The sequence below is a fragment of the Desmodus rotundus genome, chromosome 1 (assembly GCF_022682495.2).
Source record: "Desmodus rotundus isolate HL8 chromosome 1, HLdesRot8A.1, whole genome shotgun sequence".
Classification (NCBI taxonomy): domain Eukaryota; kingdom Metazoa; phylum Chordata; class Mammalia; order Chiroptera; family Phyllostomidae; genus Desmodus; species Desmodus rotundus.
Genome location: NC_071387.1, coordinates 11,442,064 through 11,469,768, shown reverse-complemented (window position 1 = coordinate 11,469,768; position 27,705 = coordinate 11,442,064). Strand labels below are relative to the sequence as shown.

The 27,705-nt window shown below is 49.6% G+C and overlaps 2 protein-coding genes across 9 annotated transcripts in view; both read right to left on the bottom strand.

Moving 5' to 3' along the window:
- Positions 1 to 10,452, bottom strand: part of TRAF1 (TNF receptor associated factor 1) — a 28,404-nt gene extending 17,952 nt beyond the window's left edge. The window contains exons 1-3 of one of the 5 annotated variants that reach the window (XM_053921199.2): positions 10,320 to 10,452; positions 2,242 to 3,005; positions 314 to 398 (exon numbers count right to left, since the gene is read on the bottom strand). In XM_053921199.2, the coding sequence (XP_053777174.1) occupies positions 314 to 398; positions 2,242 to 2,381 (225 nt within the window). In that variant the 5' untranslated portion in view covers positions 2,382 to 3,005; positions 10,320 to 10,452. Of the gene's footprint in view, positions 1 to 313; positions 399 to 2,241; positions 4,837 to 5,520; positions 5,573 to 10,319 lie in introns of those variants that run through there. The other 4 variants (XM_053921198.2, XM_024562458.4, XM_045197001.3 and 1 more) reach the window with 4 other exon arrangements.
- Positions 10,453 to 25,204: 14,752 nt separating this feature from the next.
- Positions 25,205 to 27,705, bottom strand: part of C5 (complement C5) — an 86,784-nt gene continuing 84,283 nt past the window's right edge. For all 4 annotated transcript variants that reach the window (XM_053921153.1, XM_045196958.2, XM_053921160.1 and 1 more), the window contains exons 40-41: positions 26,079 to 26,217; positions 25,205 to 25,518 (exon numbers count right to left, since the gene is read on the bottom strand). In XM_053921153.1, coding sequence (XP_053777128.1) covers positions 25,380 to 25,518; positions 26,079 to 26,217 — 278 coding nt within the window. In that variant the 3' untranslated portion in view covers positions 25,205 to 25,379. The remainder of the gene's footprint in view (positions 25,519 to 26,078; positions 26,218 to 27,705) is intronic.

Below are 27,705 nucleotides of genomic sequence, written 5' to 3'. Positions count from 1 at the left end.
TACTTAAAATATGAAAACCATTCTTAGCTCATGGGCTGACAAGTTGGATTTGACCTGCAGGCCGTGGTTTGCAGGCGCCCGGTCTAGGCTGTTGCTCTTGCCCGAATCTGTCACCATCAGCCAGGTGGCTGTGGGCAAGTTGCTTCACCAGCGTGTTGTCAGGCCCCTCACTGTTTACACACCAAATGCAGTCCAGACTCAGCACAAAGAGGGAGGCGCCTGCCAGGGACTGTGTGAGCAGCTGTGTTCTAGGCCTCACCCTTGACAAATGGAGAAAATGGACAAATGCCCTTTCCTGGCTGTGCCAACGTACCTTCTCCTGAGACACGAGACTTCCTGGGCTTACAGACTGGGGGTCGTCTCCTCTGCATTTGGGACAGATCCGATCCTCGCTGTTCCTGAAGACACACGAGCAAATCTGGCTAAGTGAGGCATTCGTGATGCCCTGGCACCAACCTCTGTTGTGAAAGCTCCAAAAACCTAGGCCCTGCCCAGCGTGGCGCCTGATGCCAGTGAGCATGCAGGGCCACCATCCCAGACCCACCATTCCCAAACCTCAAAAGCACTGGGCACCCAATGTCTTCCGCAGTTTGCAGTGAGCTTCTTTGGCAGCCAAACCTGACCCAAAGTGACAGGAGGCTGTTACCCCACTTAGTGTGAGTATTAGTTTCACTGCAGAAATAGTAAATAGGCTTGACTATAAGGTGCTGCCCCAATCCCCACTGGAAGAATTATGTAGTAATGCATTGATTTGCTTTTCTGAAATCTGAAAAAATTCTGAATTTCAAAATACACCTGAGCCAGAGGTTCAGGTAAGGGATTGTGGACGTGTGGCCATATTTGTTCTCCGCTTCACTCCATCTGGTTTTGGTCTCCTCGGTGTAGGAATTACAGATGACCATGGCTGCTTAGAATAAGAAGGGGCCTCAGAGAACACCTGGCCTGAGGTTCTTCACCAGGAGTGGTGTCAGAATCTAAGTGGGTGACACATCGGCCTCTGGGCTTTTACAAAGCTCCCAAGGGATTCTGATCCACAGTCAGAGCCACTGATCAGGCCCCAAGCATGAGGCCTCGGAGGGCACATGGATTGGCCAAGGGCAGACACCGTTGGGAGCAGAGCTCGGCAGAACTCTGCACACCTCAAGCCTGGGTCCCTTAGACACCCAGTCAGCTCCCTCCCCACCTCTGCCAGATTTTGGAAGAACTGGGAGAGAAGACAACAGACCCAGTGCAAAAGCCCCAGCTTTGACCACCCTGCCCCTACAAACTGGCCTTTCCTTGGCCACACCTCCTCCATCCTCATCAAAGCATCTGAACTTTTCAAACTGGTCTGGTTCCGTTTTCCCACCTTTTTATGCTGTAAAGCCCCAAACAAAGGCTGCGCTGGGGGCACAAGCAGTTAAAGAGCACTTTTGCCAGGAACCTGACCCAGGGCAGGCTGACCTAATCTCTCCACTAGGCCTCACTGTCTTCATCTGAAAAATGGGATAATAATAGTATCCACCTTTCCAAGGCTCTTCTGAAGACCCAAGGCAAGAGGCACATAGCAGGTTCAAACTATTTGCTTAAGGTGGGATGCCGATGATCGGGTAGATTCACACCTGTAGTTACTGATATCTTAAATATTTTATATCTATGTAAAACGTGTATTTATAACATATATATTCATTTATAAATATATACATATTCAATGAAATCTAAATACATCACCTATAAAAACATACATATAGAAACATAGTATCTCTGTTCCCTTTACAACTGTTCTCAGCAAACAGTACAAGGTGATGGGAAATACTGTGGAAGGAGATATATTCGTTATAGTAAGTAGTTCATCATTTACTAAGAAAGTTTATATTCACTATTACAAAAACTTTTTGGAATATTATTGACTGTGCCTCTTCCTCCTGAGGTAGAAAATAGCTTTACCCGCATTGAACAGAGAAGAAGGACCAGGCGTCGAGATGCGAAGCACTTCGCACCGGGCCTCGCAGTAAGTAAAGAGCCCGGCTGGGCCTGAGGCTCTCCCCACCCTGGACAGCCTTCTGCTGTGGCAGCAGACATCTGTCTGGGGCTACTTTTTCCACCAAGAGTCAGAAGGGGCAGCAGTGTCAGGGACTGCAAGGAAAGGGTGTGGAAGCTGAGGCCCAGAGAGAAGTCACCTGCCCAAGGTCACAGGTTCCTCTCACCCTTGTCTCCCATCACAGGTCCCTCCCTGGCACCTTCTTCCCACTGACCCCTCACCTCAAGTTCTCAGAGAGACAGGCGGAGCAGCAGAGGGCTCTGGGCTCTGGTGGGTCCTGGCAGGCAGTGGGGGGGCATCCAAAGGGAAACTCGTTCTCATCAGGGGCTGGGCGGGGGCCACTGGCTGAGCCAGAGGCCATTCTGGGGTCCCAGCCTGGCCAGGGGGACTGGCTAAGTTCCCTGGGGAAGGGACCAGCCTCGTGGAGTCAGTGCTGAGAGCAGAGGTGAGTTCTGGCGTGGGCCGCCCTCTGTGGCGAGCAGGGGTCTGATGACTTTATCTTCTCACTGACTTGGGTGGTTTAACGTCACAGCTGAGTCACAGCAGGGATGGAGCAGGAATTACCCTTTGTGGTGGAAAAAGAAAATCCCCTGGATGCTGACTGAAGGCTCTAGGAGTGTCCAGTCATTCTTTAGAGTGACAGAGAGCAAGAGAGCCAGTCAGAGAGAAAAAACAACCGTGTCACGGACTTTCAGGAACCACAGTCAGAGTTCCCCTGTCAGAGAACCTCAGGCTGCCGCTGGCTTCCTCCAACCCCCTCCCGCCCCAAGGAACCTCAGCACAGCGAGCCTCCGCTGGTGACTTGTCTTTGTTCCCTGGGGCCTCTGAACAGCCTGGAATTCTGGGTGGGGGTGCTCGCTGTCCTGGTGGAAATCCCCAGGTCCTGGTGTCAGATCCAAAAACGCAAGTTCCAGGTGCGCTGGCTCTGGCCCGTCCAGTGTCTCAGGTAAAATCCCTTCCTCAGAGCGGGTCTCAGTTACCCCATCTGTAAAAAAATGAGCTGCAACAGACGGTCTCCAAGGCTCCTCTGGGCTCTAAGACTCTGGGACCCTATGGGCAAGGCAGCCAGACGTAGGAGGAAGTTTCTGAGGGCCCTGCCAGTGGCATTCCTCATCTGTCACCATGACAACGCAGGGCCTTCCCCTTCTTTCAAGTCCAAGGCCTCATAACCATACACTGCTCAGGGTGCTCCTCAAGGCCCCGTGCAGGAAGTCATAGATGGCCACATACCCAGGTCAGGCACTACCACTTCCTGGCCTTGAGGAGAGCAAAGCTCTAAATAAATACAAGGCCACAGGGAGTTGGTGGTCTCAGTGGCCAAGTGGGACGCAGATCCACTGTTCTGTGGGAACCATGGCTCCTGGAGTGTCTACAGTGGGCTGGGCAACGTTTCCCTTCCTATTTCTCAAAGCAACCTGCTGGCAATTCTGTGGCCACATATAGGCACAGACAAGCAAGATGCCTGGTTCCAAGTCACACAGCCCCTGGCAGCGGAGCAGGATTCGCGCCACGTCTGTGGGACTCCAAGCTCTGTGTTCCTTCACCCATACAAGAGAGATGACAGCAAGGCCAAGCGGGGCAGACTACAGAGCCCCGGATGGACACCAGAGCACCCAGCCTCTGCTTTTTCACCTATCAAATGGAAAAGACGATCCTTCCACTCCTTTCCATCCTGCTGGGCAGTGAGTGAGGGGTTTGCAGACTTCTATAATGGTTTCAGAGCATGGGCTTCAAGGTCTGAGAAATCTGAGCTTAGATGTTAAGAATACCATTTTTTAGCTGTGCGTCCTGGGACAAGCTCTTTAACTTCCGAAGCTCCGTTTCTGCATCTGGAAAATGGGGGTACCACTAATACCGACTTCACCTGTCCTGACTAAACGAGGCTGCAGGTGAGAGTGCGGCGTGCTGCACGGCCCAACTGAGGTACCCAAAAGGCTTTGACATTCATTCTGATGATGGCCACAGGCCTCCCAGCTCCTCAAGATCAGGGGAAAGGATTAAGGTGGGAAATGATGCTTCCAAGGTGCTGTTTTTCCACCTATCAACGGTATCGAAGCCCTGCAAGTGGGCAAAACAGGTCAGATGTCGGCCTCTGACCCGAGATAAATTCAACTGCTCACCTTTTCTGGAGCAAAACTGGGGCTACCACAGGCTGCTGGCAAAGAGGACATGGCACCCTGGCACTACAGTGTAAACCAGAACCTCCACCCTCCCCGGGGACAGCCCTGGCCTGGCCCTCTCAGCCAATGACCTTGAGGCCTGCTTCAGACAAGGCGGTCAGAAAGCCACTCCCTTAACCGCACGCCCGAAACCTGCAAACTTCCCCGCATCCCCCACTGTTGTTCCCCGTTCCCCTGGTTTGACACAGACAGGCACCTTACACTTCCCTCCCCATCCAAGTTCTGGGTTCCCTTCTGCCTAATGCCCTTTCTCTCCCGTCTTCAATGCTTCCCTCTCTATCAGCATCAAAATAGGCCCCACCTGCTCCAATAATAAAAATGGTAAGTACTACTCTTTAGTGCTGTGTGAAGTGCTTTCACAGGCCTGCCTCATCTGGTCTTCAGGCAGGCTGTGAGACAGGTGGTCATCATCTCCATTTTACAGATGAAGGCTCAAAGAGGTTAAGTGACTTGCCCAAGGTCTCACAGTGAGGAGGGACTCCGGAACCCAGAGCCTGGACTCTAAGCGCACACCGGGCTTGCAAACGCTCTTCACCCTCATCCCAGTTCCTCCGTCGTACCTACACTCTCTCCTCACTTGAAGAGAACGTCTAGAAAAGATTGCCTGCACAGGTGCTCCACCTCCCCAAGGTTTTCAATGTCAAAGTCGCCAGCGTCCTAGGCCTGCCCTAGTTTTCATCCAACCAGCCCTCTGGCCAGCACCTGGCATGACTCCGAGCCCCTCCTTTAGAATTCTCTTCCACTCTGGGCCTCCCCGGATTCACCTCCGTGGCTTCGCCCCCCGGATCCGCACACGCGGAGCTTCTCTGAGCCGCCCAGCCACATCTCCCCACTTGTTTTTCCGGGCCCACCTGGGCCAGATCCCACTTTCCCCTGGAGTCTCCGTAGGCCGCCCGAAGGATGGGGTAGGGCGCCCGCCTTTGCGATTCCGTTGCCTCCCGCAACCCGGGTTGCCTGTGTGGCCCCCAGCTCCATCCCCGCCAACCCCCCTTCGGCAGGTGCCTGTCCTCTCGCCACCGCCACTACTCCTGTCCAGTAAGCAGCGAGCAGCGCCAGCGACTATTCACGCATGAGCTAGCCCCAGCGGTGCCCGGGCGCCTGCAGAAAGGGCTGGGGCAGTGAGCCTCGGCTGGGCTCTGCAGCCGCGACTCCAGGGCTCGGGCCGCGCGTGGGGAGCCCCGCACTGGGGAGCCCCTGCCCAAGCGAGCGGCACCTGGGACTTCCAGGGCGGGGAGCGCGAGGCCGGGCACCGCCCGCAATCCCAGAGCGGCGTGGGGGTGGGGCGGGTGTGGGGTGGGGGCGGGGTGCAGTGCGACCAACCTCGGCGCCTCCGCCGCAGCCACCGCCTCCCCGCGGCCCAGCGCAAGCTTCCGGTGGGGCCCGGCGGACGTAGCCGGGCGGCGGAAGCGGGAGAGGGCGGGGGCGGGTCTCCGCAGCTAGAGTTGGCTCGGGAGGCCACTCCGGGGGGGCGGGGCGAGCTCTCCCCGTGATGGAGAAACTGAGGCCTGCGCCACCCCTGGCTGTTGCCTGCCGGAAACCCCGTGTGGAGGTGGGGTGAGCAAGCGCGGAACCGAGTCCTGCCGTCTTGGATTCCTGCAAAGAGCCTAGGCGGTGCCAGGCTCGTGCACCCTTGCTGACTGGCGCAGTAAGCAAAGGGCCGGTCGCTTTTACAAAACTGGATGCTTCAAGGAACCATTTCTGTTTTCGTCTATAACACACACACACACACACTTATTCCGTACGAATTTGTTTTCAATCAAAATACTTATGGAATTAGTGTTGAGGTAGAATTTTTGTTGAGATACAACCTTCCTTTATTTTTGCAAACTTGACAAAAGCTTCTCCCCATCAGACCTCGAAGGTCTGCAGGACTGTGAGCTGAGGAGTGAGCTGCTTGGTTGGTTTAGGTTTGTTTTAGTTACTCAGAGGCACCCATTGAATTCTCTTTAGGTATTAGGGTCCCATTTTTTGTCTTGACACCCAGCTGGAGTTGGGAACTGTGCTTTAGTTCTTTGGTGGTTTTTTGTTTGTTTGTTTGTTTTTTCACCTGGGACCACCTTCTGATAAAGAAGCTTGCAGGGCAGACGCCCACTGGGGCCTCCCTGGAGGGGAGACACCTGTTCCAGACCAGCAGGAGGTCTCACGGGGCCTCCAAGCCCAGCAGTCCGTGGGAGGTTGCCCAGACTTGGCTCTGCGGGCACTTTTAATTCTAAGGGGGGAAAAAAGGACTCAGAGTTTTGAGTCTGTCATTTAAAAATTCATTGATTCTCAGTCCACTCCATGCAGGATTTGGGGCCTACAAAAGCCATTCTCTGGTCTCACTTCTCTCCCACCCACCCCTTCCTCTCCACCCCAAACCAGTGTAAATGAACAGGCAGCCTGACCTCACTCTCTTCTTGTGCCACATCCTGTTTTCAGATTAATGAGCTCATTTGGTGGAAATTTACCAAGGGAAATAGTTTAATTTTGGAAAGTACCAAAAACTTATCTGTAGTCACTCAGCTTATTTCGGGGGGCTCTTGAAGTAGAGGGGGCATCACCGGGGAACCTCTGAGAGCTCAGGGAGCAGCAAGGCTGCAGAAATCGAAAGCCAAGCCTCATGGGGCTGAACCTGACCCAGAAAGGAAATGAAACCCTTTGGAGACCACTCATCTCTACCCAGGAGAAAAAAATTTTCTTTCAAAAATAAACTTAACAAGAAAAGTAGCAGTCCATCTGGCCAAGGCCTCCCATCTGGGGGTCTGAGTGTGGGACCATGACTGAGAAAAAAGAAAGCAAACCCAGGGAAGTAGGGCCTGGTGGGGCCTCAGCAGTCCCTTTCAAGCCCAGGTCTGCCCCACCTTCAAAGAGGAACCAAAAGGCTTTCCTTCTCCAGTTTGGTCCTGATCCTTTAGCTGTCAGGCTCTTGATGTTAAAGTTGCCCACCTAGCCTTATAGCCTTTTGAGCTTCTGGCTCCTGCAAGGAGCTAAGGACTGAGTGGTAAGGAGGACTTGGAAATTAGTTTTGTGAGCCTTTCTGCACTGAAGATGATGGAGCACCTGGGACCCATCCCTAAGGGTCTGACCACTGCCTGGCCTGCCCTGTCTCCTAGAGTAGAGATTTATAATCCTCTTTCAGATGCAGAATAGAAAAATGGTGAAAACTGACAAGGCCCTGACAGCTGGGATGAAAGGAACCGTGTCTGCCTTCCCTTTGCCCCCGTCTGAAATCTGTAGGGATGTGTTGGAGGCGATGTTTATATATTGAAATGAGCAGTGGACGAGGGGTCAGGAGATGTATGTTCTGGGTTTCCCCCCCAGCACAAAACCAGGTGTTGGGGGGGGTGGTTAGTATAGGGTGGGAAGATAAATAAATGAGTGCTTAAGTAATAATTCAAAAAATTATAGTTCATAGATTTTTTAAGCAGAAAATGATCATAAAGATCATAGAACATGTTAGGTTTTTCAAACTTTGTATTAGTTGTAGGACTGTCTTTGAGTACGTTCTAACTTGGAGCCCAAATGTATAAAGTAGCCAGAAGCAGAGATGCTTTGTTAAGCAGAGTACGTGGCCAGGGGTCTGTGTACTGGGTTTCTCTCCTCCCCATCCTGACCTCTTGGCTCTAGGTACACAGTTTGGAAATCATGAGCCTTAAAAGAAATTTAAAAAAGAAAATCATGAACCTGATGAGGTATGAAAACTGGGGTTGTCTGCGGGACTGGCTTGCCCCTGCTGTCCTGACCTGTTCAGGTTTTCTCTGACAACCGCTTTCCCACGTGTTATGTATAGTTCAGGATGCTGGTAGCCGTCAGAGGAGGGAGAGATTACACTGGCCTGAGGGAGGCAGGACCGGATTAGAGCCTAAGCATCTGGAGGTTGGGGTCTGTGCTTGTGATTAAAAACACGAACAGTGACAATAATAGTGACTGCCCTTTGTTTAATATGAGAGACTGCTCTGAGTATCACGTGAATTGCTCCATTTACTAAAGTCACCAAGAAGTGAGAAAACTATTTTCTATAGTCAGATGAGAAAACTAAGGCTCAGAGAGTTTAGTAACTTGGTCAAGGTTACGCAGCCAGAATTAGGCCCCACTGGAATGTGGGAGGGCAGTCACTCCAGGCTTTGTGTGCTTTTTCCACTGGTTCAGACCAAGCTGGTATCTCACCTGGCTTCTCGCTGGCGAGTTGTGAGTTGTTTTTCCTCTCTGGGCCTCCGATTCCGCATTTGTCAGGTGACAAGAATGGAAGAACTACCCCCCTCATCCCCCCCTCATTTTTGCACTGTCGTTCTCAGCTTACAAAAGCCAGGCCTGGGCTGCAGGAAGGGGGCCACCCAACTCCTATCCCAGCCAATACCCCAGCCTGCCCTCCAGTCTCTTAATTCTTGACATTTCTTTAACAAGAGACAGATCACCATCTCCTTCAGGGAGAGCAGAGGAGAGGAGAGGAACCCAGTCGTTGGGACTGCACTTCAGGTTAGGTGGCAGGAGGAGAGTCTTCTCGGAGGGCAGGTTGCAGAGGGTAAGGGAACTGAGCACGCAGTCTGGGGCCCCGTAGGCTCCGTGGAGGGGCGGAAGGGAAGGGTGGTGGGTCACCGCTGCTGCAGACAGTTTCATTGACTTCGCCCCCCACGTATTTATTGTGAAGGCTTATAGTGTGTTCGGCCACCAGCAAGGCCCCAGGTTATAGCTGAGAATGAGGCAGACGGGGCTCTACCCCTCACGACTGCTACGTCTTCCATGTGAATGAACCCAGTGAGTGTGTCCTAATGACAGCCATGCTCCTGTTTGTCAACATCCCTTAAACCGTGGAGTCCAGAATGGCTATTACTCCCTGTGCTTATAAAAACCCAATTTTGCCCTGTATTCCTTCTATTCATCGCCAGCGTCGTGCCCTTTCCCCGTCATATCCATGGCCTATGTTTAGTAAAAGCAACTAGTGAAGAGCTTTCCTGTTAGCATCGTCTGAATCTCCTCTGATAACTTCTGATTCCCGAAGCAGAAAATTTCTTTAGACAGATGACTACTGGTGATCAGTCACCTCGCAGATTAGGAGGCCAAGCGGGGCCAGGTTCATCAGCCCCAATTCAGTACCTCCCCGTGGTAACTTACATGCAGCTAACATCAACAAAACAAGAAACCCACCAAATGATACTATAAAAACGATAGCTTACACTATGCATTTTCTGCTTTGGTGACAATTAAAAATGCCCCAGGTTTCCTTCTGTTAATCTTTATCTTGGATTTTATTGCACTTATAGCTAGCAATTTACAAAATGCACCTATTCACTAGTTTTTTGTTTGTTTGTTTGTTTTGCTCCTCTAGAATATGTGAATTATATGAAGATGGGAAATTAAATGAATTAAAGTTGCTACAGTAAAGCTGTGTCTTCATTCTTCATTATTGTTTCCCCACACGTAGGTCCACGCGAGGCACATAGGAGGCATTCAATAAACGTTTGTTCGATGAATGGCTAATATGGAAGAGATTACCCATAAATATCTTTACTTACATTAACAATAGTTAATGATGATTTCACCACCATCAGAAAACATTTGCTAAGCATCTTCGCCCTGGCCTTTGTGAGGGTGTTGTAAAGTTAGAAACAGCATTGTAACAAACATTTGAAAAGAAATCTGGGGTTGTTTGTTGAAGGGAGTTTCTATGGCTGCTGATTTTCCCTGTCTCAACAGGTTTCCAGATTTTCAGGACAGAAACAGAGCACCCCTTGAGGGTCTTTGAATTGCAGGCTCTAGAACTGCCCCTAGGGTTTTTGCAGTTATTTGTGGGACTGGCCCCTTTGAAAGTGCAGTGGGGATTTCAGCACAGCACGGGGGTACCCACGACACTCACGGGGATGGTGACGTGGTCCAGGCGAATTGCTTGGCCAACAGACCTTTTGAGAAGAGAAGCTCCTAAGATGCCAAAAATGAGGAAGGCAAGTATCTTTGGATTAATACCAGCCAACCTGCTGCTTCTCTTTACCATGGCTGGCCACCCAGTGTCCTGTTCTAAGAGACTGGCGCAGCTGTGGGTCTGATCCCTACTTTCATGGACTTTGGCCATAAAGGCTTTCCCACACCAGGCCTCCAAGGTCCTTTGCTGAGCTATGGAGTTACTGTTCTTCTCTCACACTTACCTCTGTGAAGTCAGGTTTCTTGGGCGCTGGGCTGGTACAGAATGAGAGTAACTCAATCTTCCGGCACAGCAGCAGTCACCGTGTGGCGGAGGAAGGGTGCAGCTGGGCGGTCCCTCTCCCATCCTGAGGACTCAGCCTGAGAGAGAAAATCAGGGAGTGGGGGAGCTCTTCCTCAGGAATCAGGACGTCTGCCTGCACTGCTGTCGACTGCAGGAAAACCCCTCCCATTCTGGTGTCCCATTTTTCTCATCTGCAAAGTGGGAGAGTGACCTCGGAGGAATCCCTCGGGGCAAACCCTGTACCCATGAAAACCCTGGTGCTGTGGAAGGGGCACAACTCTTCCCACCTGTCGAGGATCTGCTCTCCTCACCTGCACCAGGAGCCTTTATAACAGCTCCTGGGAGCTTCCACTAGACGCCCTGGTCTTTTGGGACTCCAGACACTTTTTCCCTAAGAAAAAGAATGTGAAGCACTCTTCTGATTTTTTTTTTTTTTAAGAGCTCAGGCCAGATGAATTCCCAGCACAAGGCAGGACTTGGAAGCAAGAACATGGGGTGGGGAGTAAGAGGCTGAGAACCGAGTGGCAGCCTGTGGTGCCTCCGAGCATGCCCACGCTGGGGGCAGGGAGGGCTGAGTGCAGGGCTGCTGTTTGCGAGTCTCTTCTGACGTGCTCCTCTAACAAAGTGGGAAATGGGCCCAGGGAGAGGTGTGAGCCTACACAGTAGGTCAGACGTCCAGAGGACTCTTCTTCTGCGTCCTGGTGCCATTTTGTCTCAAAACGTCTCGATATTACCCTATCCTTTTTTGTTCCTGCATTCACGTTTCTTTGGATAGCTCTCCATTTCTCCACAGAAGGGCCTGAGAGTAGGGCATGTTTGTGTTTGTAGGTGCCGTGTGCCTGGTGTACATCTCGTACACCAGTGATGTGGGATCGAGGGGGGCACAGGAAATACCTGTTAAGAGAGACCGCTTTTCCATCTTAAGAGGATCCAGGAAAATATCATTTCCACCTTTCACCTCTGTGGGTTCCCAAAATGTATTTAGCAAACACATTTTTAGCTTCTACTATGAATCAATTTGCTCATTTTTAAAAGTACCATAGTATATACAGCTAGCAACAGTTTCTGGGGAGATCATTGCCTTAATCATTTTGGAACTGTAATTGAGGAAGTTTGAAATGTAAAATCTGACAGACAAAAAAGCCATTCTGTCTAGCTGCCATCCTTGGTTTCTGTCTGCTGTAACCAGTGTCCAGCTACTTGCCCAGAGAGCCTGGGGTAAGGCCCACAGCTCTCCCTGGCCGCCGTGATCGCTGAAACTGGAGCAGCCTGGGGAGGCCAGGCCCTGGCACCCGCTCCTGCCTGGTCCTGCACAGAAAACATGTCTGCACATGAGCCCTCCCAAGCCACCTTGGCACTCCTCCAAGGACATGCCTGGAGACTGGCCAGGAGAGAGGGTGCTCCTGGGAAGGACACATCAATGGGAAGCAGAGACCGTGCCATGCAGGCACGCACATGCAAATGCTCACAGGACAGCCAGATCCTCCGAAGTTTCAAGAGAAACTGGAAATCGGAGTTTTTATGTCTTGATTTTTAGAACACTTTATGAGCCAAAAACAACCCCAAACTCAAACCAAACAATCATCCCCACACACCGTGTCTGTGGACAACTCTCTGCAACCTCTGACAAAGCCCAGCTCGCTACACAGACACCCTGAGCAGATGAGCCAACGCCCTACATGTCGCTCACCGGACTCTGCCCAAAGTATGTGTTTATCCAGGTGCAGACCCTGAGCGCACATAACAGAGACCAGTCCTTGAGCATTTGTGCACACCTTAACTCCTAGGACGGCGTTGTGATGTATTCACTTTCCAGCAAAGGCGGACTCAGTGTTGGAGATCTGCAAGGTCGTGTAGACTTGCAGCCCTTGGCTGCAAAGCCAGTGTTCTGCACGGCCATACAAACCGCCTCCCAGACGCCTGCGCTGTCAACGGAAATGCCTGCTAATTTGCCTCCCTCACTAAACTCACCTCTGAGGTCAGAGGCTTTCATTTGCTGCTGCATCCCCATCACCTAGCACTGTGCCCAGCAGAACATAGAAGGTGCTCAATACTTGCGGGACTGTGCGTAGGCACACACCAACTCCCACACAGGCGTGTAGACTGACCGTGCCCAAGAACACCCGATGACTGCTTATGTTGCCGCAGGCACATCACCCATGCCCACCCCCCCACCTCCCAGGGCATCAGATGCAGCTGGGCCCCGGCAAGTCCCCCAGCCAGCCTTGCCCAAAGCCTTCACAAATTGTTTCCTGGAAATCTCGAGGCGGCTGTGGTGTTCTTTTTCCCTAACTCAGGAGACAGCTCAGCAGTTTTGTTTTTCAAAGTCTGGGACTCATAAACCTGGATCCTTCGTTTTTTCCACTAGAATTTTCCTTGGCCTGGTGCCTTTCCCCAGGGCCTTGGCCTGGAGGTTGTACTCAGAGCGCCCTCTGCTGGGCACCATCTTTTCAACCTAGTGGACAGTTGTGGGTGGGGTGGGGGAAGGAGGATGGGACCTGTCTCAGACTCAACAGCTTTAGAGATGGGGAAATTGAGTCAGATGGTGGTAATGGGCAGAGGTTGGGGGAGGGCGGGTTAAGCCAAGTATGTGACAGGTTTTGTGGATTTTTCTTTTCATTGCTGAAAATAGTAAAAGAATAAACAGTTTCTAGAGCTCAGGCACAGCCTAGAAAGGCCCTCTGCTGTCCCCAGGGCCTCTGTGTTGGCAGAGGCTTAGGAGTTTTATCAGGTTTAACTTTGTCCTTGAATCCCTACCACAGTTAATAGGCAAGGACACAGACACAGAGAGATGTTGGGAGGAGTGGGAGGGATATTTACTGAGCATCTGCTATGTGCTAGCTAGGCTGGCAAATTCTCTCCCATTTCATCTTCACAGCAACCTTGTGAGGTAGGTGGCTTTGTTTCCATTGCACAGATGAAGACAGAGGCTGAGCAAGGTCTCAAGATCAGAAAGGGAAGGGGGAGAGTGGAGACTGGAATCCCACCTGCTGTGTTCTTGGCTTTGCTTTGCGGCCTGCTGGATTTTTCCCACTTGGCTCCAGTGGGGGCAGGGTGGAGCCCTGGTGGCTGGGCTCACAGGGCAAGGTTTTCATGGTCCTTCTGCTCAGAAAGGGAAGCCCCTGTCTCCGGCCTCTTCCAGGGGCTGTGTTGAGGGCCAAGGGCAGATGGGTCAAGCAGCCCTATCAGGCTTGAAGCTGAGAGCCCCAGAGCTGGGAGGAGGGTCTTGGGATCAGCAGCTGCTCCAAAGCCCCTTTACTCCTAGTAAAAACAGGATTGGATGTCTTTATAAACTGAACTCGTGGGAGGTTCCAAAGGGCAAGGGTTTTCCTGGAAAAGAAAGCAGGTCCTGGAAGGGTTTTGTTCTGTTTTTCTTCTTAATGATGTTATGGTTAATGACACGAGGGAATGAAGAACACATTTCACTCAGAATTAGTTGCTGCCCTTCTCAAACCATCTGCCATTCCCGTTCAAAACCTTTAAAACTTCTCACTTCCTGCAGGAAAAAAATCCAACCCCCTTCTCTTGTTCTGCTTTTTGGGTCTGGCTTGGCCTTCTCGTCCACTTGTCTCATTTAAACAGGCCTCCCAGGGGTCTCTGTGTACCTCCATTCCCATCGCTGGGTGTTTCCTCACAATATTTCCTCTCTCTGAAAGATGTCTTTGCAGCTTATCCACTTCTTAGTCATTCTTCAAGACCCCGCTCAGAGGCCGCCTCGTCCATGGAGTCTTCTCCACTGTGGAAGCATCCACTGATGGGGACCATCCTGCCTCGTGCTAGCTACCCTTAGAGACACGTGTTCTAGTTCCCCTGGTATCCATCTTTGATTCCCCTATGCGAGGTGGGGGGGGTTGTGTGTGCGCGTGCCCACCCTTTACACTGCTGAGCAGGACGGTGCCATAGAAAGAGCCCTGAGACCCCAGATGTGCCATTGGGAGATCAGGGTTGAACAAAGATGCCAATAGAGAGAGCTGCTGTGTGTCTCTCCTCCTCAAGTCAAGAGACAGGGGCATTGTGGAGTCACTTAGAGAGCTGAGCACATGTCTATGGCAGTCTGAGATGGGGAGACATGATGGACCGGTATCTGACAGCCACCAGAGAAACCCAGAGGATGAAAGATGGGGGCCATCTTAGACAAACAAGGCAAAGGACAGGTGGCACTGTCTGGGGTCAGCCTGAGCACCTGAAGCTGGTTTGGGCGCAGGACATTGTTCCTTTGGACTAGAAGTGGGCCATGTATGGGAAGAACTGATGTGAGGGCCTCTTAGGTCTGTTCGTGGGTGGGGGGGTGTATGACACACTGAAGGGACTGCTGACTTCGTAGGGCTGCAGAAGAAGCGCACAATGGGATACAAGGCAGGGTGGCGCCCACACGAGGGTGAGAGGTCCTCAGAGCTCAGGGGCACCGCCTGAAAATCCCGTACATGTTCCTACTCACAGTCATCTTTAGAGCCTTTTCACAAGAGCACTGGCCAGGCAAGGGCTCTTCTGCTCCCCTTTCTTCTGCCTCTCCTCACCACCCCACCCCTCTAGCCCTGGAGAGATCAGAAGTCACAGCCAGCAAGCTGAGGAGAGGGGTCTGGGGAAAGAAGGAAGCAGCTGTCCATATCCCTGTCCCCAGCTATTGGGGTCCCGCCTGCGGCAAGCACTGGGTGGGAGAAAAATTTGAACTTTAAATCAAATTTGGAATTTTTCTTTTTTGGGGTACTGAGCATATAATTTAGGGATAGAGGACTTGTTCTTTCCTAATGGCGATCAGAAAAGCTGTAGGGTGAGTTTCCATTAAAGGGCAGAGGAAGGACTTCCCTCCCTTTCCTCTGAATAAATGTTTATAGGGGGTTGGGAGACAAAACGAAGTTAATTGATGACTGCGCAGAGAGTCTAATTTACTCAGGGTGTCGATTCTAACTGCTGTTGTAAACGGGTTGTCTCCTTCCACTGCGCTTTACTAATTGCTGGTGTTTGCTTCTTCCAGAGCATGAAGTCCCTGTGCTCACCTACGTAAAACAACTTAACCATCACTGGAAAGTTCAGCTGTGCTTCGGCTGCAGATCCCGGTCTTCCGGGGACCTCAAGGGACCTCATGTCCGAAGGTCGATGGACTCGGTATCACCGTGCCTTTACTGCTAGGTCCTGCATGACCATCAAACTCCAATTCTGTTTTCTATTGAATGGAGCAGACTTGAATTCGTATGTCCCCTGTGCCAAGCCTTGTGCTTAAGGATATGGAGAAGAAGGATCCCTGTCCTCAACGAGCTCACAGTGGGACAAAGAAATCGGAACTCTCTGTGCGTGGTGAGAGCTCCAGCGTAGGTGTGGTCACAGAGAATGACTTTTTGGAGGTGTTACTGGGTCTACCGCCCCTTGATGCTGCCACAATGCCTATGGTAAGGAGTCTGTCCCAGGCTGTGTATGCCTTTGGCAAAGGTCAGCTCTTCCAAGAAGTCCTCCTTGCTTGATTCCTCTTGCGCTCTGATTGCTTCTTTACTCTGCCATCTCAGAGCCTTCCAGTTCAGCCTTGTGTTCACTTACCCTGGTGCCACAAACATACTGAACAAACATAACCTGCAGGAGACAGTGACATGCAGCTTGGCCCAGGCCATTCAGGAAAGTTGGAGCAGGGACTCGAACCCAGAGAGCGTGACACCTGCTTCTCATCCAGACAGTGATTGCATAGTGGCAATCACTAGCTGTGTGTGTGTGTGTGTGTGTGTGTGAGCTTATCATAAGCATTTTCCAGGTTGCTACCCAGTTTTTTGAATAGTGATTCTCTTTAGAGGCAGCGCACTATTTCATGCAATGTGTGTGCCATTATTTATGTGACGACTTCCCCCTTTTTAGGCCACCGCTTTATATGGCATATTTCATATATCACATAAAGTTCTTTGGTAGACCACAGTGCATTACTTTATAACAGAACATAATTCTAGACTCATATATCTAGTTGCGGCTTGATCTCTCCACATGGATGTGTGAAGACTTCCTCAAACATAACAAGACCCCCACAGGAATCCTTATTCTCTTCCCTACTAGATTCCTAACGCTGCCATAACGAAGGACCACAAACTGCATGGCTTGAAACAAAAGAAATCCATTCTCTCCCAGTCCTGGAGGTGACGGAGGTCTGAATCTGGGTGTCAGCAGGACTGGATCCTTCTGAAGCTCTGGGGGAGAACCTCTCCCAGGCCTCTCTGGCAGCTTCTGACGATGGCTGGCAATCCTTGGTGCTCCCTACCTTGTAGCCAAGTCGCTCCAGTCTCTGCCTTCCTTCACATGGCTGGCTTCCCTCAAGTGCCTGTGTCTTCACATGGAGCTCTCCTTCCTGTGTGCCTCTGTCCCGTGTCCAAATCTCCCTCTTTTTATAAGGACACCGGTCATATTGGAGTAAAGGCTCACCCTGCTCCAGTATGACCTCAGCCCACCCTGGCTAATTACACCAGCAAAAACCTATCTCCAAATCAGGTCACGTTCTGAGGTGCTGCGGGTTAGGATTTCAACCTGTCTTGTCGGGGGGACCCTGTTCAACCCATGACATCTGCCCTCCTCATTGTCGTAAAAAGCAGGCCTCACCTGGGAGATGCAGAATCTTGAGCCACCCAGACCTGTGAATTCAGAATTGGCATTTTCACAAGTTATAAAACAATACTTCTTTACATCCCCATGACTATTCTCTAATTATCAATTTGTACTTTTCAATCCCTTCACCCTTTTCACCCACTGAATACAACATAGGGGATACAGTCAATGATATTGTAATAACTATGTATGGTGTCAGATGGGTACTGGGTTTTTCGGGGTGATCGCTTCACAAGTTATGTAAGTGTCAAATCACTATGTCGTACAGCTGAAACGAATGTAATATTGTATGTCAACTGTAAGTAAAAAAATTAAAAATTACTTAATAATACTTCTTAAACTTTAATGTGCCTGTGATTTTCCTTGAGATCCTTTTAAAATATAGATTTCTGGGCTGTTCTCCCAGAGTTTCTGTTTCAGTGGGTATGAGGTGGGGCCTGAGAGTTCCCGTCTCTAACGGCTCCCAGGGCCCGGGGTGGCGCTGGGCCGAGACTGCACTCTGTGAAGCTCCGTTCTAAGACCGACAGCCTCCAGGACCAACGCAATGAAGCTCCGACCGGGACATTTGAGGCATCGGGGGAAACTGCTTTGTAAGATAGTGGACCCTTTCCCAGTCTTTCAAGAGAACATCAGGTCTCTGCCTGTGGTATCTTAGCACAAAGATGCTTTTGATTATGAATGCTATTTCCATATTAGTTCAAAATTCCACAGTTTAAAAGTTCTTTCATTTGTTTGCTCTTATTTCATCTTGCAACAACTCAATAAGTTGAGCCAGTATTAGCTCAACTTACCAGGAGAAAACATTAGCTCATTTCCCAAAGAGAGAACGGAGGCCCGGAGAGCTATGAGTGACAGACCTCATGGCCTGCGTGCTGCCATCGGCTGCCACCTGAGCCCGCACGCAGGTGGTATTTCTAATCCTTACCGCCCTTCAAGGCCGATAATGCTACTCCTGCTTTATAAGGGGCACACTGAAAGGCTTGAGGACGTTCAGGAACTTTCCCAAGCTCACAAATGAGGGGCGTTCTTACTCTTCACCATATCACTTCCCCATAGTAATAATTCCTTTCTCTATCTCTGTCTCTCTCTCTCTCTCACACACACACACTCACACACAGTAGCCAAATCGAGGGGCTGTTCTAATTTTCACACTCAGCATGACTTAAGGAATAGGCCGTAGCGTTGCCTCTTGCCTTTACCGGCAAGAGGAGATGGTGAGAGGAGCGTGAATGATGAGTCACCCTGCCCAAGCGCCACAGACCCAGGAAACCTCCCTTCTATTTTCTCTTCCTACTCGGGGCATATCTCCTTTCTTGTTCTCTGCGCTCAGGGAATTAGAATTCACTCTTGGCTCTAATTTCCTAAATATCTTCTATTTGGAAAAAATTGATTAAACCAAATAATTATTTCTTCAGCTCCAATTTCTCTTGTCTTTGTCAGCATCAATTCCTCTTCCATCTACCCCTGACAACACCAACAGAAAACACACACACACACACACACCAATAACCAAAACTCCAGTCAGAAAAAACCCTCTTTCCAGGACAGTTCGGATTTCTCTCATCTCATCTGTAAGAGGTGTTAGCCCTGGACCCCATGGGGGCCCTATTCTCTGCTTACCCGTTCAGCCCATGGTGGGAGGTGGTACCAGGCACTACGTACTGGGAAAGGGGAGCCTGGCACTCTGGGTCCAGCCCTGATTCCCCTCTGGGACCATTGGAGAGTCCCTGCTTCTTCCTGGCCTATCTCCTCATCTGTGAAACGGCAGGGGAGGTTGATTAGATGATCTCTAGGGGATCTTTAAACTTCTGTATTTTGAGTTTAAGTGGGAGGTTCACATGGGAAAAAATGTCAACTCAACTGGCAAATTCAAGTCCTTTGAGAGGAGGCAGGGGAACCTGTCAATTGAGTTCTATAAATTGTGTTGTATCAGTGTAGAACATGATTTGAGGACACAATTTGCAAATCTATTCCTCTCTAGTGCCACCTTCCTTTATTTTTCTACACCACTGCCAGCATTCCTACCACCTCGGTGCCCAGGACCCTAAGCCCTCGTCTGCCCTACTCTGCCTCACCTGCTGTCCTAGCACGGGAGACGGCTTAGAGATCATGTAATCAAACACACTTATTGGACAGTGGGGACGCTGAAGCCCGGAGAGGCAGAGTCTTTGCCAGGATCACACAATGACAGTTACTACCCCGCCAGTATGAGAAGCCTGTCCAGCTCAGAGGCCAGGAGCATGGGCCGCAGAGCCCCAAAGACGCCCTGTTTCTTGTGAAGGTATGGAACTCAGCCTCCTGGGGCCTCAGCTGCTTCCTTCCTGAAAGTAAGGATGGTGACAGTCATCACAGGGTGGTTGTGACATGTCGACAGGACACTCCGCAAAGTACGATCAGACTGTGCCAGGCAGGAAATTTTGAATTCATCACTTATTGTGAGCCAGGGGTGTATTATCACCAACCACAAGCTATCTTTGTCACACCAGGCACTGTGCTCATCATTTTAGATGCGTGATCTATTAATGGCCTCTCGGAGCTGAAGGGACATTGGACATCATGGAGGCTGGCCTTCCACCTCGAATGGCTGCTGCAACATTTCTGGAAGGGGGTAGTGATAGGGAATGTGGGCCCTCCTAGGGGGCCTATTCTATCTTTGAATGGCTCTGGCCATAAGACAATGCTACTTTACAGGAAGCCAAATCAGTTTCTCTGAAACCTCCACTCATTTGCATGGTGGAAGGAACACTGGGTGGTGAGAAGCCTCGGGCTAGTGTCCCGGCCCTTGCTCCTATCGGTGCTGGGACCGCCGGCACAGGGCTCCCCTGGGTGAAAATAAAGGAATTGAATGGGATGAGCTCTGGATTCTTCCTGGTTTGGACATTTTAGGATAATATAATCACCACAGTGGATGTAATACACACATTATCTGGTTACAATGATGGAAACAGTGAGAGAGCAGACTCTGTGTTCCAAGGAACAGATGCATCTCTGCTAACATGTCTGTCAGGGTGGGGGACCTGCCAGCTGACAAGAAGCCAGAAGGCTCTTAGAAATGGAATTCTCATTTTGTCTTAAAACAAAACCCCCTCTCTTTCTCCATTTCCCCTTCCCTCTTTTCTTCTCCTCCACCCTCTCTCCTTTCCTTTCTTCCTCCTCACTTCCTTTCTTCCCTTCCTTCTGATTCAGAGGCCTGAAGGAAAATTTTAATCTCCCAATCAAAGTTCAAGATCACGGCCCTGGCAAGTTTTCTCACATCACATTAAATACACAATCGATCTGGATATCTACATTTAACAGTTTTCAGGAGTGGGGAAAGCCCCTGGAAACACGATCTGGGGACTTCGTGTCTCTGAGCACCTCCCCGATTTGGCTGCTGGTGTCCCAGCTCTAAAGACAGAGTTCCGCCGTCCTGCGCGGGCTTTCAGGGCAGCCTCGGAAATAGTATGCGAGTCTGTGCACTGTGTGCATCGGTGCATTCTCTAGGAAAATGGGCGTGTGAAAGGGAAGAGCGGCCTTTGACAGCTGGCAGCTAGACTGGGAGCTGGGCCGTGGGGTCCCCAGGAGCTGGCCTGACCCTCAGTCCCAGGCTGTGGTGTTCTCTGTGTCTGATGTCACAGAGCACCAACATAAAAAAAAAAATAATCAAGACCAAAAAAAAACCCCCGAACCAACCAAAAAACCAAAAAAGTTCTCCATAATCATGCTTGAGAAGAGAATGAAACAAGAACATTATCCAAACCACAAAAGTGACTAAGTCACTTTTCCTGCCTAACGTGAGGAGTGACTGCTGCTTCTGTTCCTTCTGGCTGGACGAGAATTAAGATACTTTATAGGACTAGCCCTGCTTCCTGATAGTACCCAGTCCGGAGCAAAGCCCCACTTTCTTGAACCCTCCCTAGAATATCATGATAAGTCCTTTCTCATATCCTTGTACCGAGAAGCTCACGGTTTCACGGTTGTGTGTTCTCTTTCCCTGCAGAGTCCGTAAACTCACTGTGGTTCAGTTACCATCCTCTTCCCTGGTTTACTGTGGTAGCCTCCTGACTGGCCTTTTACTACCCTGGCTTTATTTGCAATGTAGCAGTTCAAGTAATCCTTTTAAAAGGTAACACAGACCCTGTCACTCCTCTGCTCAAAACTTTGCAGTGGCTCCCCTTTCCCTCTGAGCAAAGCCAGTGACACCACTTCCATGACCTGCATACTCTGGTCCCTGTAGCCTCTCTGGCCTCATCTTACCTACTTCTCCCTTTGGTCACTCTGCACCTGCTGCACAGCCTCCTTGCCGTTCCTGTAACACACCAGACATGCTCCTGCTTTTGTCTTGGGCACCAGGTGCTCCCTGTACCTGGAACACTTGTCCCCTTAGATAGCCACAGGGCTCATGCTTTCACTGCCTTCCTGTCCTTGCTTGAATCTCATCTTCTCATTGAGGCCCACGTGACCTGAGCACTCTGTTTACAATGTAACCCCTCCCTCGACCACTCCCAATGTCCCTTACTTTGCTTTACATTTTCTTTTTCCCACAGATCTGATCACCTTCTAACACTCAAGGCCAATCCCCTAGCTACTATCTTTACTGTTCAGTGCATGTCTCCTTCAGCTGGAATCTGAATTCTGCAGGACAAGAATCTAGGAACCAAACATCTAGAATTGGGTCTGGCTTACAATTACCTATCAATACATATCTGTTGAATATCGCTAAATGCATTAGCATCACAGGGGCTGGAAAGTAAGACTGACTGGCTCCGGATCCCTTGCTGAGAAGCAGAGAGTGAGGTTGTCTCAACTTGGCTCATCGTCAGTTCCATGTATTTTCACAAAGCTGAGTTTCCTGAACTTCAATCACAGGCATGGCAAACTCATGGTTTTTGCCCTAAAAACAACCTGTACTTTTATTTATTCAAATAGACTTACTTTTTAAGAAATAAAATTTTTTTAAAGAAAATTGTATATTTTCACTTTTATGTGCTACTTATAGTTTTTCAAATACAGATGCTCCTTGACTGATGATTGGGTTGTCTCAATAAACCCATCATAAGTTGAAAATATTCTAGGTCAAAAATGCATTTAATATACCTAACCTACCAAAATCATGGCTTACTTAGCCTAGCCTATCTTAACCACGCTCAGAACGCAACATCCAACAAGCTCAGACAACACAGAGCACTGCACAGCATCAGCTGTTACCCGTGTGATCACATGGCCGACGGAGCTGTGGCTGGCTGCTGCCGTCCAGCGTCATGAGAAAGTATTATACCACATACCACTAGTCTGGGAAGAGACCAGCATTCGAAGTATCACCTTTGCACCATCGTAAAGTTGAAAACTCTTAAGTCAGGCCATCCTGAGTCAGGAACTCTCTATCCATATTAAAATAACCATAGTGCCCTGGCTGGGTGGCTCAGTCGATTGGAGCGTCATCCTGATACATCAAGGTTGCAGGTTCGATTCCCGGTCAGGGCTCATACAAGAAGCAACCAATGAATGAGTAAGTGGAACAACAAATAGATGTTTCTCTTTCTCTCCCTAAAAATCAATAAATAAAAATTTAAAATAATGAACAGTGTTCACCTGTACCACCTAAGTCATCCTCCTTACCCCCAATAGAATCTGCTTTATGCTTTTCCCTTTTGCCAGAAAGACTGTCCTGTTCAAATCCTGCCCATCTTTCTTCAGGAAACCTCCCGGAGCTCCTCCAGCTCACTCAGTCCCTCATGTCTCTGAGCTCCCTTCACACTTACAGAACGAAATCCACACCCACATTTGGATGCATATAGACCATGCAGGGTTTTTTTTTTTTCTGTTTCAAACAACATAAGATTATAAAGTATCTTCTTAGAGCTATAAAGAAAAGAAATACCAGAGTGTTCAACTCCCTTGTTTTATTGGCTACCAACAAGATGAAGAGGCTCGTCCCAAATTCCCGCCAGGGGCAAAACCAAGGCTAGAACTTGGGTCTTCTGATGCTCACACTCAGTGGCGAATCCGCAAACACTTGCTGAGTCACCAGGCACAGGAGATAGTGGTGAATAGAACAGACCCAGGCTTTGCCCACATGGAGCTTACAGTGGAGCCAGGAAGCTGCCACTAAACAATATACATGACTGAGTAAATAATTGCAAGTGCCTCAAACAGAAGTGCAGGGTGGAGTAGGGGCCCCAGCCTGTCTGGAGGGACACAAAAGTGTCCCTGAGGAAGTAGGTTTAAATGCATAGGAATTAGCTGAAGAGGAGCTGGCTGATTTCTAAATGGTGCCAGGCTAACTCACAGAGGCCTGCTGGAAGGCACGTTGGAAAGCTCAGCTGCGTTGCGAATTAGACCACTGTGGCCCGACCTGTTGGCCACCGTGCTCAGAGAGAAGGCAACCCAACAACTGGGAGACCCTGGTGCCCCTGGAGCACTGCAGTGGTCTGCTCGCCTTCCCCCAGCCTGCATCAGAAAGAAGGTGACAGGAGACACTTCAGGCCTGCTCTGGAGGGGCCCTTGACCCCCGACGGCAGAGAGTTTGGGCATATTGGACATGTTTGTTGTTTTTGCCAAGGGAGTGTCTACAATGTGAGCTTTGACATTAAAAAAAATAATAATAAATCCCTAGTTGCTGGAAATGGAAAATCTTAGTATTACTTACAAGGCACACTGCAAGGCTTCCTGTAGTTTTAACTAAGTGGTAAAAATGCAGATTTTTCAACAAGAGAATGTGTTTTAGTCCCTACTACCGCTATAGCCAGAGTTTATCTTCATATTTCTATGCGCTATTTTGGTAAGGCCAGGTAAACAAGAAACGCCCAACTGCGTCCTGCCTGAGTCTTAGGAAATGAAACCTGACAAGCAGCGTGATGGTGCGGTGATGTGGAAGAGGGGTGTGTTTGGACTGAGAGGGAGCCTTGACCCAACTTTGCTCCTTACTGGGCTGGAAAAATCGCTTCTTCTTTCTAAGCCTCCACGTCCTCCTCTGTCAAATGGGGATAATAATAATAATTCCTGTACCTTGGGAGTTGTTTGAGACATTAAATGGGAATATATGGGAGAGCTCTAATGGGCTGCAAAATCTCACTTGAAAAAGAACCTGTAGTGAACCGGTTTGTTTTAAATCTGGCAAATGTGACTCAGCTCTGTATGGAAAACCTACAGGAGCGAAGTGGTGGGCAGGAGCCAGACCCTCAAACCGGGTTTTCCTGTGGGAATCAGGCCTAGAAAATGCATCCAGACTGTTACGGCTTGCTCTTGCTACGACGCCCTCACCCGGGTCTGAAACAGTAGATGTTCATTGCCTATCTTCAAGGTAATTTCCAAAGCCTGTGTGAATTTTCCCAAGGATGGAGCTAATCAGCTCGCCACCTTTCCCTTCTGCATTTGTTATTTTCTTTTCTTTGATTGTACCTAAAATGTAGACAACAACATTCTGTGTAATAGATAATAAATCCTTCTGTGATGTAAGACCCGAGAAAAACAATAAAAGCCTGTCCTGGCAAGGGTTGGGGCGCTCTCCCCTTGACAGAAGTGGCCACAGGACTCTCATCTTCAGAGAGTACCGTCCCGTACCGTACCGTCCCTTTTTCTCCACAGGCCTGCTGTGGTCTGTGCATTTGTTTCTGTCCTCAGGCACGACACACAGTCTGCCACAGAACCTCCTGTTACAGAAATGCTCTTTACAAAGCTCACGCTGAGGCTCAGACACCTACTAGAGCTAAGGTCTCCTGATGACTGCAGTTTCTTTTCGCCAGGTTGCTGCACTGGGCTTGCCTTCCTGGAGAGCAATTGCTGGCAGGAGTGAGTTCCTGGGGAAACAAATACACACTGGGAGGGAGGGGAAGGGAGTAGAGGGGCCCCCAAGGGGCTGAGGCAAGGGCAACAGAAGGGGAAGGGCAAGGACAAACTCTCCTACCTTCTCAGCTTGCCAAGGGCTCTGAGGTTCCGCCCTCTCAGGTCTCTACTGCTGCCTTCTCCACCTCTCTCAGTTTGCCTGTCTTTGTGTGGGGGAAGCCGATCTAGCATAAATTAACACTCTTTTCTGCACACTTTGAAAGCAAAGTCAGGCTTTAATGATCAGTTTTCCGTTCCTTGGTATTTTCTTTTAAGCAGAGGCCGTGTTTTTGTAAGATACTACATTTCAGTGGGCTATTCTTTTGTTCCCAGCAAACATTCCAGTGAGGTAGGTTTTAGATGGTCCAATTTATTGCTTCTGGTGTCCAATAACCTTGGAATGAGTATCTGTCTCCTTGCCCCCCAAAGCCATGTTATTTCAGAAAGTTACAGCTCTTAAAATAGTTCTTTAATAAAAGCAAGTGCCACTAATTCTACGTAAAGCAAGCTTTCCAAATAAGAACAGCTGTGAATATTTGAAATAAAAAAGGGGGGGAGGGCAGGAAGAAAGAAACTTCAGCAACAGGAGTCCGCAATGAAAACTGTATGTAGATGAACTTTTTCAGGCATTTTCGCAGCCATTTAAAAAGATGTCTTCAGCAAACTCATCTAAATTAGCTGAAAACGCTTGGCATGATGGACACGCTGTATCGGTAGGCCAATATTCAATCCAGGTGGAGGAATCTAAAGGGTAGATGTACCTGTGGAGAAAACAGGAAAACGAGGTGTCTGTGATGATGCCCACAAAGAGAGCAGCGCCGACTCCCACTGAGCTCAGACTGACAGGTCCCCGGGGTCAGGCTGCCCGCCAGCCTGTCTGGACCGGCCTCCCCGTGGGAAGGTCCTCAGGCCCCTGATGGTCATGAAGCTGCGTGGGGCTCCCACAGTTAAAGGGAGGAACAGCATCTGTTTCAATGTCTATTTTTTAAAGATGATACTAAAATGCATATTTAAACATTTTTGTCTTTACAAACAGAGCAGTCTGAGCACTTATTGGGTGAGCAGATGTGATGCTGGGGTTGGGGTGAGCACCTTCAGATTCACCTTCAGACCCAGGCACTTGGTTTATTTGTCAGTGAGTCCTCAGCTGCTCTAATGGCCTTAAATAGTTCTTTGTTTTAAACTTGTATTATTTCAATTATTTCTCCTAGTGGTTTGTTGGTTAACAGCAGGGCACATAAGAAACAGGTAGTGTATTTAAGAATAAATTACACTCAATTTTGGAGGGAAAACCTGAGACTCCAAAATATTGGTGACTTACTTGAAACTGAAATTGTGTTTTATCTGGAGAGCTTCTTTACCCATAATTAAATACTGTCTTCCTTTTTGCAGATCAGCATTACCACAGGTTGCCTTTCGAATGAAGGTGATTTCAGAGTCTTTCTCAGCAGCAGCTTCGCCTGAGAGACATACAAGTAAGTTTATCACATTCACGTTACATGTCACCATTATAAACTCTCCTAAGTGTTCCGGCCCCTCCTGGCTATTTATTAGTGAGTGTAAGTTCATATGGAGAGGCTAATAGCTATTGAAGAGCAACGATGTCCATGTGGTTAAGACTTCAGACTCGGGAGAACCAAGATGGCGGCGTAGGTAGACACACTGCGCCTCCTCGCACAACCAGAACTGACAGAGAATCGAACAGCAAGGGGGACCAACACCAAGAAAATAGAAAATAACCATTCATCCAGACTGGTAGGAGGGGCGGAGACGGGCACCGGGGTGGAGAGGACTCGCGTGGCTGTGGCGGGACTGAGACTGGCGGAGTGTGGGACAAATGGCGCAGGCAGTCCGAGCACTAGCAGACCCTGCGGCCCCACATCTGCGCAGATAAACCGAGAGGGCCGGACTCAGAGTGGCGGAGAGTGGGGCAGGCAGAGCAGCGGGTAGCACCCCGCGGCACCAAATTTGCCCACAGATAAACCTGACGAATGGCGGGCAACGAAGCAGACCGTGAAACCCAGGGCTCCAGCTCCGGGAAATAAAGCCTCAAACCTCTGATTGATAGCGCCCCTGGGGGTTGGGGCAGCAGCAGGAGAGACTCCCAGCCTCACAGAAGAGGTTGTTGGAGAGACCCACAGGGGCCTAGAGTGTGCACAGGCCCACTTACTTGGGAACCAGCACCAGAGTGGCCCAGTTTGATTGTGGGTAGCGGAGTGAAGGATTGAAATCCGGAGGAGAGTGAGGCGGGCGCCATTGTTCCCACTCGGCCCCTCCCCCTCGTACAGCGTCACAGCTCAGCGACCAGCGTTACCCCGCCCTGGTGAACACCTAAGGCTCCGCCCCTTAAAGTAACAGACGCGCCAAGACAAAAAAAAAAAAAAAATGGCCCAAATGACAGAACACTTCAAAGCTCCAGAAAAAATACAACTAAGTGAGGAAGAGATAGCCAACCTATCGGATGCACAGTTCAAAGCACTGGTTATCAATATGCTCACAGACTTGGTTGAATCTATTCGAAAAACAGATGAAAAAATGAAGCCTATGCTAAGAGAAACAAAGGAAAATGTACAGGGAACCAATAGTGATGAGAAGGAAACTGGGACTCAAATCAATGGTGTGGACCAGAAGGAAGAAACAAACATCCAAACAGAAAAGAATGAAGCAACAAGAACTTGGAAAAATGAGGAGAGGCTTAGGAACCTCCCGGACACCTTGAAACGTTCCCACATCCGAATTATAGGGGTGCCAGAAGGAGAAGAGGAAGAACAAAAAATTGATAACTTATTTGAACAAATAATGAAGGAGAACTTCCCTAATCTGGCAAAGGAAATAGACTTCCGGGAAGTCCAGGAAGCTCAGAGAGTCCCAAAGAAGCTGGACCCAAGGAGGAACACACCAAGGCACATCATAATTACATTACCCAAGTTTAAACGCAAGGACCTACA